Source organism: Podarcis cretensis (assembly GCF_951804945.1).
Source record: "Podarcis cretensis genome assembly, chromosome: 3".
In the NCBI taxonomy this organism is placed as follows: domain Eukaryota; kingdom Metazoa; phylum Chordata; class Lepidosauria; order Squamata; family Lacertidae; genus Podarcis; species Podarcis cretensis.
The window spans coordinates 42,133,469-42,151,948 of NC_137172.1; the positions used below are offsets into that span (position 1 = coordinate 42,133,469).

At 41.2% G+C, this 18,480-nt stretch overlaps 1 protein-coding gene across 3 annotated transcripts in view; it reads right to left on the bottom strand.

Moving 5' to 3' along the window:
- The window catches only part of VIT (vitrin), a 47,056-nt gene that overhangs the window by 16,413 nt on the left and 12,163 nt on the right, over positions 1-18,480 (bottom strand). For 2 of the 3 annotated variants that reach the window (XM_079969493.1, XM_079969492.1), the window contains exons 2-12: positions 12,764-12,828; positions 12,132-12,194; positions 11,600-11,756; positions 9,917-10,050; positions 7,671-7,745; positions 7,046-7,267; positions 5,060-5,110; positions 3,027-3,065; positions 2,847-2,903; positions 2,049-2,111; positions 913-960 (exon numbers count right to left, since the gene is read on the bottom strand). In XM_079969493.1, the coding sequence (XP_079825619.1) occupies positions 913-960; positions 2,049-2,111; positions 2,847-2,903; positions 3,027-3,065; positions 5,060-5,110; positions 7,046-7,267; positions 7,671-7,745; positions 9,917-10,050; positions 11,600-11,756; positions 12,132-12,194; positions 12,764-12,797 (943 nt within the window). In that variant the 5' untranslated portion in view covers positions 12,798-12,828. The remainder of the gene's footprint in view (positions 1-912; positions 961-2,048; positions 2,112-2,846; positions 2,904-3,026; positions 3,066-5,059; positions 5,111-7,045; positions 7,268-7,670; positions 7,746-9,916; positions 10,051-11,599; positions 11,757-12,131; positions 12,195-12,763; positions 12,829-18,480) is intronic. The other variant, XM_079969494.1, reaches the window with a different exon arrangement.

Here is an 18,480-nt window from a genome sequence, read left to right on the forward strand (position 1 = left end):
AGCAGCGGGAGCGCACCCCGCCGCGGGGATTCGAACCGTCAACATGACGATCGGCAAGTCCTAGGTGCTGAGGTTTTACCCACAGCGCCACCCGCGTCCCTATTTAATTCCTTACCCCTATGGTTGTGATTCGTGGGTTCCCACTTAATTTTATTTTGATTTTAAATGTGATTCAAATTGTATTTTAAACTAATTGTTTTGAATGTATTATATATTTGGTGTTAGCCGCCCTGAGCCTGGCCTCGGCTGAGGAGGGCGGGGTATAAATAATAATAATAATAATAATAATAATAATAATAATAAATGCAATTTTCTTTTCCTACATTCCATTTGCTCCTGTCAGGGCTTGTCCACCCTTTCCTCCACACTTTCCAGGCATGGTCCATACTTTAAAGCTCCATGTCTGAGTGGCTCTGTTTTTTGCTCTGGAGCTTTCCCCGCAATAACCCACTCCTCACCATTGAATTGGCACAAATACCAATCCATTGGAAACCCAAACTGAATTGCAAAAGAAAGAGTGCTTGGACACATAGCTTTGAATGCAGACCTGTGCCTTGAAAGCCCAGGCCAAAAAGTAAGTGTGGATTCGCCCAATTCATACTCAGGATAGCCACCGTTCACAACAGTTCTGTGGAAGTTTATAATGTGTGTGATGATCATAGAGGTAGATTTCTTGCATATAGCATGCAAATGCTTCTCATGTAAAAAGGGCCTTGTAATTTCTTCCTAAAGCAGCAAGTGGGGGAGCTTCTAGTCTGTGGACTTAATTAGGTCTTGCAATTAGGGGTGCTAATTTGGCTTATGAGGCTGTTTCTTCCAAGCCACACCCACCTACGTCTGGTGTGAGGCAGGTAAAGATGGAGCTCCAATCGAAAGCCTTAAAATGACAGAGTTGGTGATTAGAAAACATACCTGTGTCAAAAAGGCTTGATCCCAGTTTCCACGAGTCTGTTTCTATAGCTTCCACACACAAGAGGGGAAAAACAGTAATTACTTAAAAGTAAAAGAAACAAAAGCAAACCACTAACCCAAACCAATCTGAAGTTAACAGAACAAATGCTGTTCCTTTAGGCGAGACACTTTGTAAAATGAAGTATATGTGAGAATAAGCAGAAGTATATGTAAGAAGCAGAATAAATAGAGCATGACATGGATATGACAGATCCTTCCTTAAGTGAAATATTAAGTTAAGAGACATTCTGTGCCAGAAACAAATGAATTTTTTTTTTAGTTTTGACATGAACTTTTGAGGAGGGTACTTATGTGGCTTTCTTCATACTGTTTGTTCCAACAACAAAAAAGTGACAAGCCAGCTGTTTCCTGGGTCTTTGGCTTGTCCCATTTCTTTTAATGATTGTTTCTCAAAGAAGGGGCTGATGCACTATGGAAATTGCCTTTTGTGTTGTTTTTTGTCAGCCTCAATTTCCAGTGTTTGGGCAGATACTGTGATGTGAGACGGGTGATTTGTGCTCATGATGCTATTGGGGCAGTCATATGTGACCTCCTTTTCAATACTGTTTGCATCTGCAAAGGTTTTTTGGTTTTTGCTTTATTTCCAATAACCCCATATCCTGCCACTTCCTGATGAAATCCCATAGCTTTTTAAACCAGAAATGTTCTGATTTATTTTTGCTTTTGCTTTTATTGCAATACGGCCCCTCCAGATAGCAATAATGTGATAGGTAGCTTTGGGAAACACTGCAGAACAAACCAAAGCAGGCTAAACCCACTACTAATGCACTATGATCATGTCAAGAATATGTTGCAGTACAGATCTGTAATGAAACACCAGGCCCTTAGAAACAATACTTTAATCAAGACTAAAGTTTATTCTGCATATATAGGAAACTGCCTGAAATGAGCACCAGAAATAGGGAACTGGGTGTAAAAGAATACTCAGATGACTCAAGCACTGCTCTGTTGAAAACAATAGATTTTTTGCATACGAGGTGAGAGGAAGTAGTGCTTCTGGATCAGACTAACAAGCCCAGAGAAATCTAGGTGACAAATCCTGTCAAAATCTGCCTTGATTTATGGGAAACACTTACCCAGATTGGCAGGAGAGGTGGAAGGCTTCCGGAATGAGACAATTGGCTCTTGCCGTTGAAGACCTGTGTGGTTTGTCAAAAGGGTCAACTTTAATACACAGAGGCATAATTCTGGCGAGTCTATTTCATTACCTAAGAACCACCAGTTTTAAAATGGGGGTAGTATTAATAGGGACTTCCCTGTACGTCAAGACAGTTTAGCTTCAGCAATTTTTAATAGGATGGGCACTCTGCCCCTTAGCATTTACAGCCTGAAATGCTATCATAATGTCACACGGAAGTCAATTGACGTTTCTTGGGCTTGGGTTGCAATCTATACATAATTTAATCAGGTCAGTCCTGTTCACTTTATTAGAACTGCTCTGGCAATGTAAATGGGTTATGGATTTCAACTCCTACAAAATAACTTGACTCAAGTAGTTTGAACTTTAGAGGATAACTAGCAGACCACTACAGGCCTGTGGGTATAGGGTGGTATATAAGTTTAATAAATAATAACAATACAGAAATGCTGCAAAATCAGAATGGCTGCAATCCAGCCAAATCTTTTTATTTTAAATCCCAGCGATTTCACAGGGAGAGTCGAGCATGTGTTTCAATATCTTCTACTGAAATAGCAGGGAATTAAAATTCTTAACTTGGGCTAAATTGTATCCAGTATCTCTTAGGCGTATTTCCTAAGTAGTAATTGTAGGTAACTCAGGGAAACTAACTTCCAAGAGAACGTCTTTAAGAGTGGGCTCTGGTTGCTGCTTTTTATAACCGGAAAACATTTTTAAAATCATATGAAGGTTTTACCTGTATTAGGTCGAGCGATATTTCTGTTACTTGCATGGCTGGAACTGCCTCTGAATGCTTTAAAAATATTTTACTGGTCAATACATAAACTTGAATAAATTGTAATTAGTAAATATGATTACTTTAAACTAAACTTAGCTTAAATGAAGAAAATATATATCCATTTAAGTTAGGACATACCTTGATTCTGGGTTCTTCCTTGTACAGCTTGAACCTGCCCTAAAATATGCATTAAAACAGAAAATGTTATTTGCAGTTCCCAAAACTATTTTTAAAAGACATTTCTTTTTGAAAGTGATAATTTTATAGCTGCAGGAGGTAAGAGACTCTTGTCCTAATCCTTTAGTTTTTAACATAGAAGCACACAGGTCATCTAGTCTAACTGCTTGCAATGTCAGAATCTTTTGCCCAATGTGAGACTCAAACCCATAATAGTAATAATAGTAATAATAGTAATAATAGTAATAATAGTAATAATAGTAATAATAGTAATAATAGTAATAATAATAATTTATTTCTACCCCACCCATCTGGCTGGCTTTTCCCAGCCACTCTGGGCGGCTTCCAACAAAAGATTAAAAATACATTAAAACATCAATCATTCTAAATTTCCCTAAACAGGGCTGCCTTCAGATGTCTTCTAAATGTCATATAGTTGTTTATCTCTTTGACATCTGGTGGGAGGGCATTCCACAGGGCGGGTGCCACTACCGAGAAGGCCCTCTGCCTGGTTCCCTGTAACTTCACTTCTCGTAGTGAAGGAACTGCCAGAAGGCCCTCAGCGCTGGACCTCAGTGTCCAGGTAGAACGATGGGGGTGGAGACACTCATAGAATCATAGAATCATAGAGTTGGAAGAGACCACAAGGGCCATCGAGTCCAACCCCCTGCCAAGCAGGAAACACCATCAGAGCACTCCTGACATATGGTTGTCAAGCCTCTGCTTAAAGACCTCCAAAGAAGGAGACTCCACCACACTCCTTGGCAGCAAATTCCACTGTCGAACAGCTCTTACTGTCAGGAAGTTCTTCCTAATGTTTAGGTAGAATCTTCTTTATTGTAGTTTGGAACCATTGCTCCGTGTCCGCTTCTCTGGAGCAGCAGAAAACAACCTTTCTCCCTCCTCTATGTGACATCCTTTTATATATTTGAACATGGCTATCATATCACCCCTTAACCTCCTCTTCTCCAGGCTAAACATGCCCAGCTCCCTTAGCCGTTCCTCATAAGGCATCGTTTCCAGGCCTTTGACCATTTTGGTTGCCCTCCTCTGGACACGTTCCAGTTTGTCAGTGTCATTCTTGAACTGTGGTGCCCAGAACTGGACACAGTACTCCAGGTGAGGTCTGACCAGAGCAGAATACAGTGGCACTATTACTTCCCTTGATCTAGATGCTATACTCCTATTGATGCAGCCCAGAATTGCATTGGCTTTATTAGCTGCCGCGTCACCTTCAGGTATACCTTCAGTATACCTTCAGGTATACTGGGCTGAGGCTGTTTAGGGCAGGCATAGGCAAACTCGGCCCTCCAGATGTTTTGGGACTACAATTCCCACCATCACTGACCACTGGTCCTGTTAGCTAGGAATCATGGGAGTTGTAGTCCCAAAACATCTGGAGGGCTGAGTTTGCCTATGCCTGGTTTAAGGCTTTAAAGGTCAGCATCAACACTTTGAATTGTGCTCAGAACCCATAACCCTGAGATTAAGATTCTCAGGCTCTACCAACTGAGATTAAATATAGGATTTATGAAACAATAATTACAGAGAGATATATATTACTTAGCAGGAATGGGGAACTTGTGCCCCTCTAGATGTTTGACTCCAACTCCCATCAGTCTCAGCAAGTGTGGCTTAGTAGGAGCTGGAGTCCAACAGCACATGGAAGTCCAAAAAAGTTCCCCACCCCTGTTATGTGGAGACGGGTCTAGTCACAAGAAAGATTCAAACTAGTTGAACAGTCATTATCTTTTTCCAGGGAACCTTGGGAACTGTAGTTCTATGGCATGGATGGAAGGTATGGAGAACATCTTATAAAACAGGGATAACTGAAGCTACTTTTTCCTTAAGCTACTTTTTCCTTAGTGAAAGAGATAAAACAATGGCCATTTAAACACATTCCCATGGTGTATAATCAGACATAAGCCCACTGATTTCCCTGGGCTTCCTAGGATTGCAGTCGTGATATGACAATGCACTGCCTCTGTACTTACTTGATGCTACAGCTGCTACTGAGGAGTAAGCTGGATGGACGTTGCTAGAACCTAATAATAATAATAATAATTTATTATTTATACCCCGCCCATCTGGCTGGGTTTTCCCAGCCACTCTGTATGGCTTCCAACAAAATATTAAAATACAATACTCTGTTAAACATTAAATTTTCCCCAGACAGTTCCCTAAGAACAAACCAGAGAAGCCCTCACTATAGCAAATGGAAAAGGAGAAAAATCAGTATGCAAAACAGAGGATGAGACGATGGAAAACAAATGGCCAAAGTGCACTGTTCTGTGAAGATGATGATCCTTCTTTAAATTGTAAGAGTAAGAGCAGAGGATGGGGAGGGGGTGAACATCAGTGCAGGAACTACAGCAGCAAGACCCATTACCAGAGCCAGAGGGGCCCCTATCCCCATGAATACAGAAGCTCTGAGGTGTAGGGAGCAGCGGGAGTGGCACTCTAGGAGGCTGAGACAGGTAAGGGCCCACAGTCCAGCTCCCTACTTGACCAGGTGGGGCTAACTAGCTCTGGGAGGACGGGGTGTGATTCCTCAGCTGAAGTAGGCTTGGAGCAGGTGAGGGTCACCTGCCTCATCAAGCCCAGATGCTGCAATCAGCATGGAAATTACAAAAGGGAAGCAGAGCTGAGGGGCTGTTTTTTCTCAGCTGCCCATGTTGGTGGGCCTTGATTTGGGTGTTTCTGGACCGCCACAGGACTGAGCTTCAGGTTTGACTCTGTATTGTATCCCGACTACTGGACTTTGGACTTGGCTTGACCATGAACCTTGTTTCCTGACCTTTGGATTTTGGACTTTGGTTGTGTGAACTGACCCTCAGGCGTTGAACTTGGCATACTGACTTGCTGCCTGGTATGGCCACCCAACTGTTGACTAAACTGATATAGCGTGTTCTCCCTAACTGAGAGCACGTGTTGCGGTTGGGGAGCAGGCCGCCCCGGCATGACTAGGCAAAATTGATCAGCAACCTAGCCTTAAGGGTTAATTGGGTTGCTGGGGAACATTGATTGTTACCAATTCGGAGGAGGAGTTAGAAGTTATAAATAGTAGGGCCAGACGTAGGGACGTCCTCTTGGCCGTTTGGCATCGGATCACCCGCCCTCCCTCCCTTTATTAAGGGGGGTCTTTAGTTAAGTTGATCGCTTGACCTTGCTATGCCTGTCATGGGGTCGTTCGCCTTGGAGCGAGGGCCTGGTAGGAATTTTGCCATCTGGCTGATTGGCTGGTGCCATTTGGTTTTTGCCTACTGCGTAGCAAATCGTCACAACTTGTAAGGTTGGCGGTTAGGCATTGGTTAATTGGTGCTTGGAGGGGTAAGTGCCTATCCCTCCAAATGATGCGGAAAGGGAATTCCGTTAAAGGAATCCAGGGGCTTGCCATTCTTTCGTCCTTGTCCATGGAGCCGGACTTGGGCCGTGCAAGCCCCACCGGAACATGAGGGTGAGAGGTGAGGGTCTGTTTCCCGGCCTCACTTCTCATCCAATACTTGTTTCCCACGCTGGCTTCCGGTGGAGTCCGGAAGGGTCAGCTCTGTCCTTGAGGGCCAGGACAGATAGTCATAACCAATGCCTAAGCAACCACTCACAATTTTTGTATTTTGAATAAAGTTGTGGCCAAAATTATGCCAAAAACCTTAAACAAAATTGATGTGTGAAGTGTGTAATTATTTGGGGTGGGGGCGGCACTGTGGAACTCAACACGCAACCCATCCTACGGCATCAGGTAAATTATAAATCCAATCCTTTGCAGCCTTTGCTTGACTTCAGAGTTTTATGAATTCACAACCTGGCTTGAACACATGCCAGAGTCTTCCTTTTGAATTTAGCTGTGCTGAGATTTTACTTGTCATACTATAAGTGACAGCTTGGGGAGGCCTAACTAGACCCACAGGTTGAAATTTCTTCACTCCTGTTATAGCACAAACACATTGTTAAGCCACTATGACCTCTGCCATTTTGCTCACCTATGTCCCTGACCTTGTGAATAGCAACTGGAGGCTTTGTAGCTACACCAGTAGTTGCCTGGATAGTGATGGTTGTCGTGACTGTAGTTGGGATTGTTGCTGGCTTTGGAGTTGTGCTGACCAATTCGATTGTCCTGATAGCCGCTTTTGCTGTTGTAAATGCACCTTGTGTAGTTTGTAGTGGCACTGCAGTTGTCCGATACTCTTTCCGTTGGGAACCTCCTATATTAGTATAGAAATATAGTGAATTAATATCAAAGAAAATGCTATCTGCTATTTGCAGAGATGCAAAACTATAGGTGCTGTGAATTTAATGGCAGCCGCACATTCCTTTGGGGTGCTTGTGTGTGGTGGTTGCTACAAGCTTTATTGGACACTTGGCATGGTGTTGCTGAGTCTCATATGGCAGCTTTTGCTCCCAGTCCCTATAAGCTCTGAGAGGGGAATAGGGCCTCTTAATAACTCTCAGCGCACTTAACAAATTTGAGGACTCTGGATTCTTTGGGGAAAACCATGACTACTTAAAGCAGTAAGATGTATAGTATAGGTGGAGCTATATATGGAAGAACACAACCAAAACACACACACACACACACACACTCCCAGCAGAAAATCTTACACTTGCCTTTAACAGGTGTGTTTGAGGAAGATGAATATTCAAGTGTTGATGGGTACTGCACACCTTTTTTGGGTTTGCCCTCTGTGGAAAACAAAGAAAGAAACAAAAACAAACAAGAAAAGCCAAATTGCGGAGAGTACATGACCTTGCAATAAAGCAAACACATTTTAATCCAGTAGATCTACAGCACATATCTAACACAGTATAAGATATACCTATTTAGCATAATATAAGTTCTTAAATCAGCCTTCAGGTAATCAGACCTTTGCAATTTCCCCCAGGGCTTTCAATTATTCACCGCAAGATCTGCCACACCAGCTGCTCTGTGGTACAAAAGAACATGTGGGTGGCCTAGTACCTTTTATGCTTTAATATTAAAGAACAAGCAACTTCACATTGCTTTGCCATCCATGTCTCCTGAGGTGGTGGTGGTGGTTGTTTGCAAGGGTAACATAACAAAACTCATTCCACTGAACTAACCAAGATTTATGTCATGGATGCAAGTAAAACACTACCTCACAAAAAAATCCCCATGCCTCTAGGTGCTTCCCCTTATTTACCACATACATAATTTTTAATCAAGTTCCATTTCATTACAGATTGTTTTTAGAGCCCATGATTTACCATGATAATAGTGAAAGAATTCAATGTATGTGTAAGCTACATTTGAGTTCACATTTAAACCACATATGGGAGATCGTGACAGTTATAGTCTGGTACAAACTATAAACCTTTCATTGTGCCACATCATGTGTTACCTCTTGACATTTCCCACATCAAACTACATTATAAAGCAACATTTTTAGAAACGGTAAATGTTTTTAACATTTACAGTGGTAAGTAAATGTCTTAAGAACTTTTATAGCAACAAGCAATCATATGCCAGACCTAGCCAGACATGTAGATGTGTTTAAATCACTATTTTTAATTTTAACTATTTTTAAATATCTGTTTTAACTGAATTTGATCTTACAATTTTAATTTCTCATGTATAATGCTTAGATGTTTTACTGCAATCAAGTGGTATGTAAATTTTGATAAGTAAATAAATAAATAAAATATACCCAATAGGAGTAAATCCCACTGAACTCAATGTGGCTTACACCTGAGTAGGCATGTATAGGACTGCACTATCAAGCTCCTTAATTTCAGTGGGCTTAAATATACACAACTCTGAAATTCAGGCTGATGTGTGATAAAACTGCAACATGCCCAAGACTAAGCATGTAATTAATCAGAGGGAGTGAATTAGATTGGCTTGCCATGTAGCATCTACTCTTTGGTTTTTCGTTTTAACCCTAAATGTGTAAATACATTTTAAAAAAACAACAATTGGCAATATAGTTAGTTTTGATAATTTTTCAAATGAATACTTTAATTGCTGCATGGAAAACTAAGATGAATATAATGTCCATAACTTCCCCAAAGACATCCAGAACAGATTGTGTTACTTTAGCAGGGAGCTCTCATTGATCTGAATGGAGTCATTCGTTTGCACATAAGCCAGCACATTTCAATACTCTGAAAGTGAGTACCAGCCAATTTGCATACCTCCTAGTGTGCTCATCATTTGAATCCAGTGAACTTGCCTCTCTTCTTCACGCCTCACAATATCCTGCTTTCTAGCTTGGCTTCCTAGCCCTAATTCTTTGTTTTTCTATGGGTCTTTGTGCAGATCCTGATTGGCCAAGCTGGCAAATCCCACACTCCTAATTGTTTGCTAAGTGGAAACACGCTGCCAGTATGGTTTTTGTTTTAAACTTTGAAATGCCACCATTTTTGGCTTGTAGACAATGAGCTCAGTTGCAATGGATGTGGCTCAACTGCTCAAGCTTAGCTTGGCTTGCTATTTAGATGTCACTCACAGATGACTTATTGCAATTTTTGTATTTGCAGTGGGAATTACTGAGTAGAGGGGAAGAATTTCAAGTGATTCAGACTGGTTTCAATCTCTGGCTTGTCTGAATTACTTGAAAGAATACCCCAAAGCAAAATTATTCCAGATAACCCCTGCAGACTTAAACCACATCTGCATTATACATTTAAAATGTTAATATATCACTGATAACAGCCATGACTGCCCCCAAACAATCCTGGGGACTATAGTTAAGGACGCTGAGACTTTCCCATCATAGAACTATGTTTCCAGAATGGTTGTGTATCAATGTTTCAGTATCAATAATCAGATCATCTGATTTTTAGTTTTCAAAGTATGGCAGTGCCAAAAACAAAGAGATTAGCCATAAAAATACCTGAAACAATGAAGGACTCCCGCCACCGTGGTAAAGACAACGATCGGATGCCATTGGAGAAACTACCCTTGTAGCCAGATTGTCCAGCAACCTTTTGAACCAGGATTTTCCCTCCAGACTTGTCAACTATACCACTGCAAAAATAAGGCATTCAGTTCAGAAACACCCTAGAATGCTGAATGGCTTTTGAATGGCAAGCCTAACCCACACAGGTGCAAAATTCCAGGTGCCTTACACATTTTCTCCAGACTCCCCTCAGAACTGGACTTGTTCTAACCCAACAGATAGTTGTGTGTGTGTGTGTGTGTGTGTGTGCTTTTGTGTGCTTTCTCGTGCTCATTAACTCCACAGTGCAGCGCTAAAGCCATTTGGCAAGCTACTTTATAATTACAGGACTAAGGATAATTCTTAGGTGGAATGTACCTAGTCTAAACCTCTGATGTGAATCACTTCCACGTGTTTAATCTACCCTGATGCGCAAGAAAAAGATTTCAGAGTTTCCAAATTAAGATCAACGAGTTCTACCCACAGCACATACCGACCAACCAAGGCCCAAACACGGAATCCATCACTGTGGTTCCATTGTTTGAGTGGCTCCTGTGATGTTTGCCAATGCACCTCCTTCCACCAACAGTAGTTTACATGGGGCTGCTTCTGAAGGCAGTTTAGAAACTTCAGCTGGTGCAGAATCCAGCAGGTTGCTCAGCGCAGCAAGACAGTTTGAGTATATTACAACAATCCTGGTCTGCCTGCACTAGTAGCCAGTTAGCTTCCAGGCTCAATTCAAAGTGCTGGATTTGACCTATAAAATCTTAAATGGCTCAGGACCACAATACCTCAAGGACCGCCCTGCCCCACCCCACCCCAATATGAACAGAGCCAGAACCTGCAATCTTCATCTGAGGCCATTCTATGTAAGGCTCCTCCATGAGGTCCAGAGGGTGACAACACAAGAACCACCCTTTTCTGGAGTGGATTCCCTCCTCTGGAATGCTCCCCCCAGGGGTGTTCACCTTCGTTACATATCTTTAGGCATCAAGCAAAAATATTTTTCTATAACCAGACCTTTGCCTGATTAAACAATCTATGGCCTTTTAAATGTGTTTATTGGAACATGGTTTGATTTTGCTTTTTCATTTGGTTTGTGTTGATATTTTGTAATTTTATGTTGTGAACTGCCCTGGATAAAGGGCGGTATACAAATGTAAATAATAATAAATAATAATAATAATAATAATAATAGTTTTGCATTTAAACTTTTCCAGTTTTACAGAAATTCCTCTTAAAATAACAAATGAGATAAACTGATGAAAGGTAAAGGTAAAGCTAAAGTCTGAAGGAGAAGCAAGACTGATGTTCATGCCAGTATTCAACCTCAAAGTATGCACAGCTTTTGTGAGAAAACCAAGCTCATCCTGCGGCTGTGAGCTCTCTACAGAGTGCTTGCTGTTACCCCCAAAAGGTTATTAGCCCAAAATAAATGTGCTGCAATATATACCTGGTTAGCTATCAAGTGCAGCAAAGTTAAAGGGAGAGAAGGGATTATTAGTTTTAAGCGACTGCGGAACTACTAAGCTTGTAGAATTATTCGCTCACACCTTGTGAGTTTCTACCACTGAAGCAACAATCATATTTCCCTGTGGTTCTGTGCGCTGTCTTAGATTGAAGGGCAACCCTGCTGACCTGTGAATAGCAGCGCCACATATACTGGAAAAAGAAGCATAGATATCGGTGCCATAGACACGATATTTGACATCCTGACATCCAGAGGGACACTTAGCGATAAATTCAGGGTTGATGATCTTTGCAGCTTTGATGTCACAGTCGATCTGAGGAACATCTGTGAAGGCACAAATGGAATGTTATTTTTAATATTGGTGCTCTTGGTAGCATTGAAACCATGCAATTAACACAGAAGTGTTATGTCAGCAGCTGCTTGTTCATATACACAATGCCATTTTTGTTTTTAGTACTCAAGTGGTGTACATTTTTAGGCAAAGAAGAGTAAGTCAGGATTCTGGACTAGATGGCCCTTTGTCCTGATCAAGCAGCACTTTTCTTCAGTTTTGGTAACTTGCTTTAAGCGGAAGAGATCTGGTATGCCCGCAAGATGTGTAGTGAATACCACACATGAAGCCTCTCCCTATTCTCACACAGGGTTGAGGTTGAAAGCTCCCATCTTCCATCAATCAGGTGCACTGCTTTTTTCACTTACATAGTTTGGACTTTTTCTTCTTTGTGGCTTCTTTGGTGGCATAGATACAAGTCAGCAAAAGAGCTGAAACAGAGCAAGTTGTACAATGTGAGGGAAGCAGACATTTGCAGCATCAGTTTGCATGACATTGAATGTTTTCTGGAATGTACAGTGCAATCCTATGCATGTGTACTCAGAGATTAGCTTCCCTTAGTTCCATGCTGCTTACTCCCAGGTTGTGTGCTTATAATGGGTAGCCAACATGATGTCCTCCAGAAATCCTTGAACCCCAACTTCCATCATTTTGGCACTGCAGCCAAAATTCAGGGGTGATAGGAGTTGCAGTCCCATCATTCCAATAACCCTGATGTATAGGACTGCAGCCTCCTATTGTTTATACCAGTTTTAAAATTCTCCAAATGAAACATCAGTACTGTTATAATCTACCTTTGTTACTCCAAACCTTGTATATCAATTATCTTAGATTTTAAACCCTTTTGGAGGTAGTGGCTCATCTGTCTTTTCTGATGGAATTGGTGTAACCCAACCTGAATCTGTGGGGTAGGGTGGGCTATATATAAGCAAGCAAGCAAGCAAACAAACAAAGCAGAGATGGTAAAATATGAAAGTATGCCCCTTATTTGGTTACTTACCAAATATTGTTGCAATTGTTGTTATTGACTTCATGATGAGAGTCTTGCAATTTTAATCAGGTTCACTGTAAAGTAAAAAAAAAATAATCCAATACTTCCTCACTAAGTTTAAAAATCTCATTTTCTTACCATTCATCTGTGGTTTGTTTTATCATTCTTTGAGTAGATTAAGGTTATCTTTCTTGAAGTCCTTTCAGAGTACCCTAGTTCCTTCCAATGTTTGCTTATTTATTTTTAAAACTGACACGTTTATCAGAGGGACGTGGTTTTTTAAATTATTTTTCATTGAATGGATATGATACATGCTGTTTTTTAAACATAATGTTTTCTTTTTGTTGAATTTAAAGACTAAATAATAGTAGCAGCAGCATCAACATTCTAAGGTTGAAGTCAGTGGTGAATGCTTTTTGGAAGGACATAGGTGTGGGAGAAACACAACCAGTTGTGTAATTCTACCTAGAGAACTATACAACCATTCCCAAACCATGTGTAGATAAATCCTGGGACCCAACAAAAGGCATTTTTTACCTCCTTACTTGCTTCATGTTGCTTCTATCACACCAGAGTATCAGTATTGGCACCCAAACAGCAACCATACCTCGTAGAAGAGAGGCTTTTGTGGAGATTTTGACTTATTGTAGCGGATTTGGGGCACTCTGAAGATGTGTGACAGGACAGGAGTTCTGATTCATAGCATTGATGACCCACAAGCCCACTTGGCTGAAACGGCCCTACAACCTGGAAAGGTGGTCACTTTGAACACACTGATCACACAATCAGATATCTCTTTGAAAAGAGATTTTATTTTTAAAGCAACCGTCTTTTCCTTCTTTTGAAGAATAATATTGGGAAAGTTTTAACATTTAAAAGAAAATAGATGTTTTGAAACCACACCTAAGCCACAGAATGTCTTCCTTTTAAATTATGTTATTGATAGTCTGACTTTTAGAATGCCCTTTGAAGGAGCTGGAAGATTAAAGAGCTTCTACCAGTGGATTGTTTAATCTCACAAGCAGTTTGACCATGGCTAATCTTATGTTTTTAAATGGAAGTGCTGGTTTTCAGTATTTGATTTCCACCTGTGGATTACATGTGCAAACAGAAATTCTTTATGGGCATGATGTGATTATCTAGGGCAATGTAAGCGGTTTACTGTCACTAATCTTCAGGAGTAAGTTTGCCCAATCTTTTTAACAGATGCAGATGTTTTCCTTCTCTCTCTCTATCTCTAGACTGGTGATAAAGCTGCTTCAGTAATAGCATAATAAACAGTAGGGGACTATGGTCATTTTAAAAATAGTTGGAGGAAGTGGCTTATTGGAAACACTCTCAGCTTTGCATGCAGGGCTGGAAGTTAAATATAGTTTTATATGGGATTCAGAGAATGCCTAGTATGGGAATAGGTGATTGAGAGGTAGATTGACATATGTTTTGATTACAGCAGACCTGCACAGCTAGTGATACAGCCACAACTTCCACACTGTAGTCTGCCAGGCGCTTGATAATTTCTGTTTTTGCAGTCCCAAGAGGTTTGCCAAGCATGAATGATTGGCTGCAGTCGGTTTAGAGGGTCACAAGATGTGATATTGGAGCCTTTATACCTGTGTGGGTCTTATATGGCTTAGGCAGAACAAAATGTGCAAACATTTAAGATTAGCAGTTTCCTTTCGTTGGAACTATACTAAATGGTGCTGAAACAGTACAATAAAGGAAAAGCCCACCAAGACAGAGGAAATTTGTTTAACACTTGAACAAGACAAAAGTCCCTCTGATTCCAAAAAGGAAAATTAGGCAATTATGGCTTGCAAACTATACAGCCTGCCAGTCCCAGCATCTTTCTAGGAAAGACAAATGGTTAAATGATTAGGGCGGCCACTGAATCTATGACATGGGGGCATTTACCAGTGCTGTTGTGACAATGCACCCCTTTGCTGGTGCAAGGAAATAAGTCACTCTTTTGGATCCCATTTCTCAGTGCTGTGGCTTACATGGCCAGACCATTGGGCATAATCTCATACGACACCTTAGAGACTCAATGGTTGATTTGGCATGCGTTTTTGTAGGCTCAGAGAGCCAAGAAATTATCAGGATTGTTGATTCAGTTACAGCTTGGCCAGAGAAGGTGGCTTAGTGTGTCAAATTTCATAGCCTATAAAACTGGAATGGCAAAAGAAAATACACTATTCAAGCAAGGTGTGAGTTTTCAGCTGAACTTTCAGTTGCAAGGTTTGAAAGTGTGCAGCTGCTGAATAATTAGTTGGTCCATTAAAAAGGTATACATTTGCCTGCTGTATAGATCCCATTTTGGGGGACCTGCATGGCTATAAACAACTCGATCGCCTTCCTCTTAGAAGTTAGTCCTACACATCTTCTTCCAAGGTAGAGAAAAGCAGTTGCCAGACGTAGTTTTGTATCTGTGAATATAAGCAATGCTCAGCCTATAAAAGAAGAAAAGACGGGAACAAAGTAGAACACACACGTATCACTAGTAAATATTAAACATTAGTATAGCAAGCTTGCATTTTGCAAGCAAGGATTGCATGCTGCTGGCTACTACTTGGAGGTGTTCCCTCAATTCAAGTTGTAGGGTTGCAGTGCTTCCTGCTTTAGCCAGTACTGCCCTCTATCTTAAGGGCTGTCAGAAGACAGTCTTCTATTTGAAGGCATCCTCTGTTTCAGTGTGGTCCCTCCAGATGTTGTGGACTACAATTCCCATAAGTTGCACCAAGCATGACCAACAGCCAGGGATGATGGAGCTGTAGCCAAAAATACCTGGAAGGTATGAAGTTGGCTACCCTTAGATGAAACCTTTGCATGACTATTGCTTGTGTGGTTAGTCTGTCCTTTGCCTTATCACACTGTTGAGGACTGCTAAATGACACCAGTATTCCATCCTTAATCATGGTGCACTGACTGAAGCTGAATCGGCTCCAGCCTGGGCTGCACATGAAAAGAGCCCTTGTTAAAGCACTGCCATGAAAGTGTCACAAACACTCATTCAGAGTGTCAGCTGTTTTCAAGCGTTGCCCTGAGCATGGGCTCTGCTATAGGATTTCATAGGAACACCTGACACTGAACTTATGGCTCCACATAGCAAAGTTCTAAATGGCGGAAATGTGAAATCTCCTTAGGATGATTAACTCCTCCTCCAGCCCCTGCAGGCATTCAGCTTACATCCCAACTGGCCGACACCTGTGGAATGTTTATACTTTTATTCAAGCATCACTCACACACCTCCATTCATTATACACATCATAGGAACTTGCATGCTTCCAATAATTCTCTCGCCTAGGTAGTCAGGAGGGGAAGTGTACATTAATTCGAAGCAGTTAAATGACTAGTCTGCCATGCGTTCAGAATACAAAATCCATGAGGTTTTATTATTTGATTATTTTTTTTGCACAGTTTTCCTTTGATCCTGCAAACTACCTCACTACTCCTTTTCATTTGCATATAAAATATTTTAAGGTTGCTCTTGCAACTATCCTGTGTGGTATGATTCCCATTTTACAAATGGGGAACTGAGGAAGAGGGAGAGTAATTGGCTTTGGGTCACACAATGTATCCACTCACTCTGCTTCCCCCAAGTATTCTAGGAATGGGAGACCATGAGAACAGTGCTTAGAATACATGACTAGAGAGGTACACAACTACAGGTCCCAAAGTTTCATGGGAGAAGGAAGAATGATTAAACCAGTTAAAGAGCTGTTCAGGCCACAGTTCTGGAATCTACATTTTAAGGACATTGACCAGCTGAAGAGGGAGGGGTGATTGGGATGGTATTATTATTATTTTGCTTCCAGCAAAACACTAAAATACAATAACCTATTAAACATTTAAAGCTTCCCTAAACACGGCTGCCTTCAGATGTCTTCTAAAAGTTTGGTAGTTATTTTTCTCTTTGACATCTGGTGGGAGGGCGTTCCACAGGGCGGGTGCCACTACCGAGAAGGCCCTCTGCCTGGTTCCCTGTAACGTGGCTTCTCGTAGCAAGGGGACTGCCAGAAGGCCCTTGGCGCTGGACCTCAGTGTCTGGGAAGAACGAGTTGGAGATGCTCCTTCAGGTATACTGGACCGAGGCTGTTTAGGGCTTTAAAGGTCAGCACCAACACTTTGAATTGTGCTCAGAAACGTACTGGGAGCCAGTGTAGGTCTTTCAAGACCGGTGTTATATGGTCCCGGTGGGCACTCCCAGTCACCAGTTTAGCTGCCGCATTCTGGATTAGTTGTAGTTTCCGGGTCACCTTCAAAGATAGCCCCACGTAGAGCGCATTGCTGTAGTCCAAGCGGGAGATACCAGAGCATGCACCACTTTGGCGAGACAGTCTGCGGGCATGTAGGGTCTCAGCCTGCGTACCAGATGGAGCTGATAAACAGCTGCCCAGATGGGAGTTTCCACAAGGATTGTCCTTTAACTTCAAAGGAAGGAAGATTAAAATAAAAACAATTCAGGACAAAGAACAATTTCTGGAGAAGTACCTGGAGGATCTGCAGAAAGGAACCGTGGAGGAGAGGGAACCACCTGATATAGCAAATTTGTCATTTGGACTTTCACTACCACCATCGGAGGAAGAGCAGAAGCTTGGAGCAGTTGGAGGAACAGCTACCTAAATACAAAATGTCTCTGCAACTCCTTAGTTGGAACTGTAACGGTCTGAACCTTCCTCGGAAAAGACGACAGGTTTTTCACATTTTGAAGAAAGAACAATTAGACATAATATGTTTGCAAGAAACCCATATTGCCAGGATACATAGGAAATTACTGATAAATAAGAGACTTGGTCAAGAATTTATCTCATCAGACAAAGTAAAGAAAAGAGGTGTGGTGATCTATGCAAAGGAAAAGTTGGCTCCAAAATTGATATTTAAAGATGAACAAGGAAGATACCTGGCAATTGAAATACAAATTCAAGGAGAAAAGATATTAATTGTGGGAGTTTATGCCCCAAATGAAGGGAAGGCCGAATTCTTTAGGAAGTTGCATGAGACATTAGTTGACTTTTTAGACTATAAAATCCTAATGATGGGAGATATGAATGGAGTTGTCTCAACAAACATGGATAAAGCACAGAGACAAGTGATTTCAAAAGAAGGGAGACTACCAAAGATCTTTTTCGAAATGACTGAAACAATGGACTTGATTGACATTTGGAGAATAAAGAATCCTCTAGAGAGAGAGGGAACCTTCTTCTCTGAAGCAAAAATGACATGGACAAGAATAGACCAAATCTGGATTTCTAGTAGTCTGGCGCCAAGAACAAAAAAAGTAGAAATATGTCCAAAAACGTGCTCCGACCATAATGCGGTGAAGATGGAGATGAAACTAACAACAACTGGATCCTTTAGATGGAGAATGAATGACACCCTATTTAAGGATGAAGAGATCCACAAGAAGGCCCTTAAAACATTAAAAGATTACTTTGAGATCAACAGGAAAACAGATGTGGAAAAAAGAATAATTTGGGACGCAAGTAAAGCCGTGATGCGAGGTTTCCTAATTCAACAAAATTCTATTAAGAGGAAGCAACAAAATGAGAAGAAGGAAAAAATTTTAGGAAAAATAAAAGAAGGAGAGAAGAAGTTGAGGTCTAAACCAAAATCCCATGAGATTTTGAGAGAAATAAAGTTCTATCAGATGCAGTACATGGAGCTTATGAACCAACAAATAGAGTGGAAGATAAGGCAAATGAGACAAAGAACTTTTGAATCAGCGGATA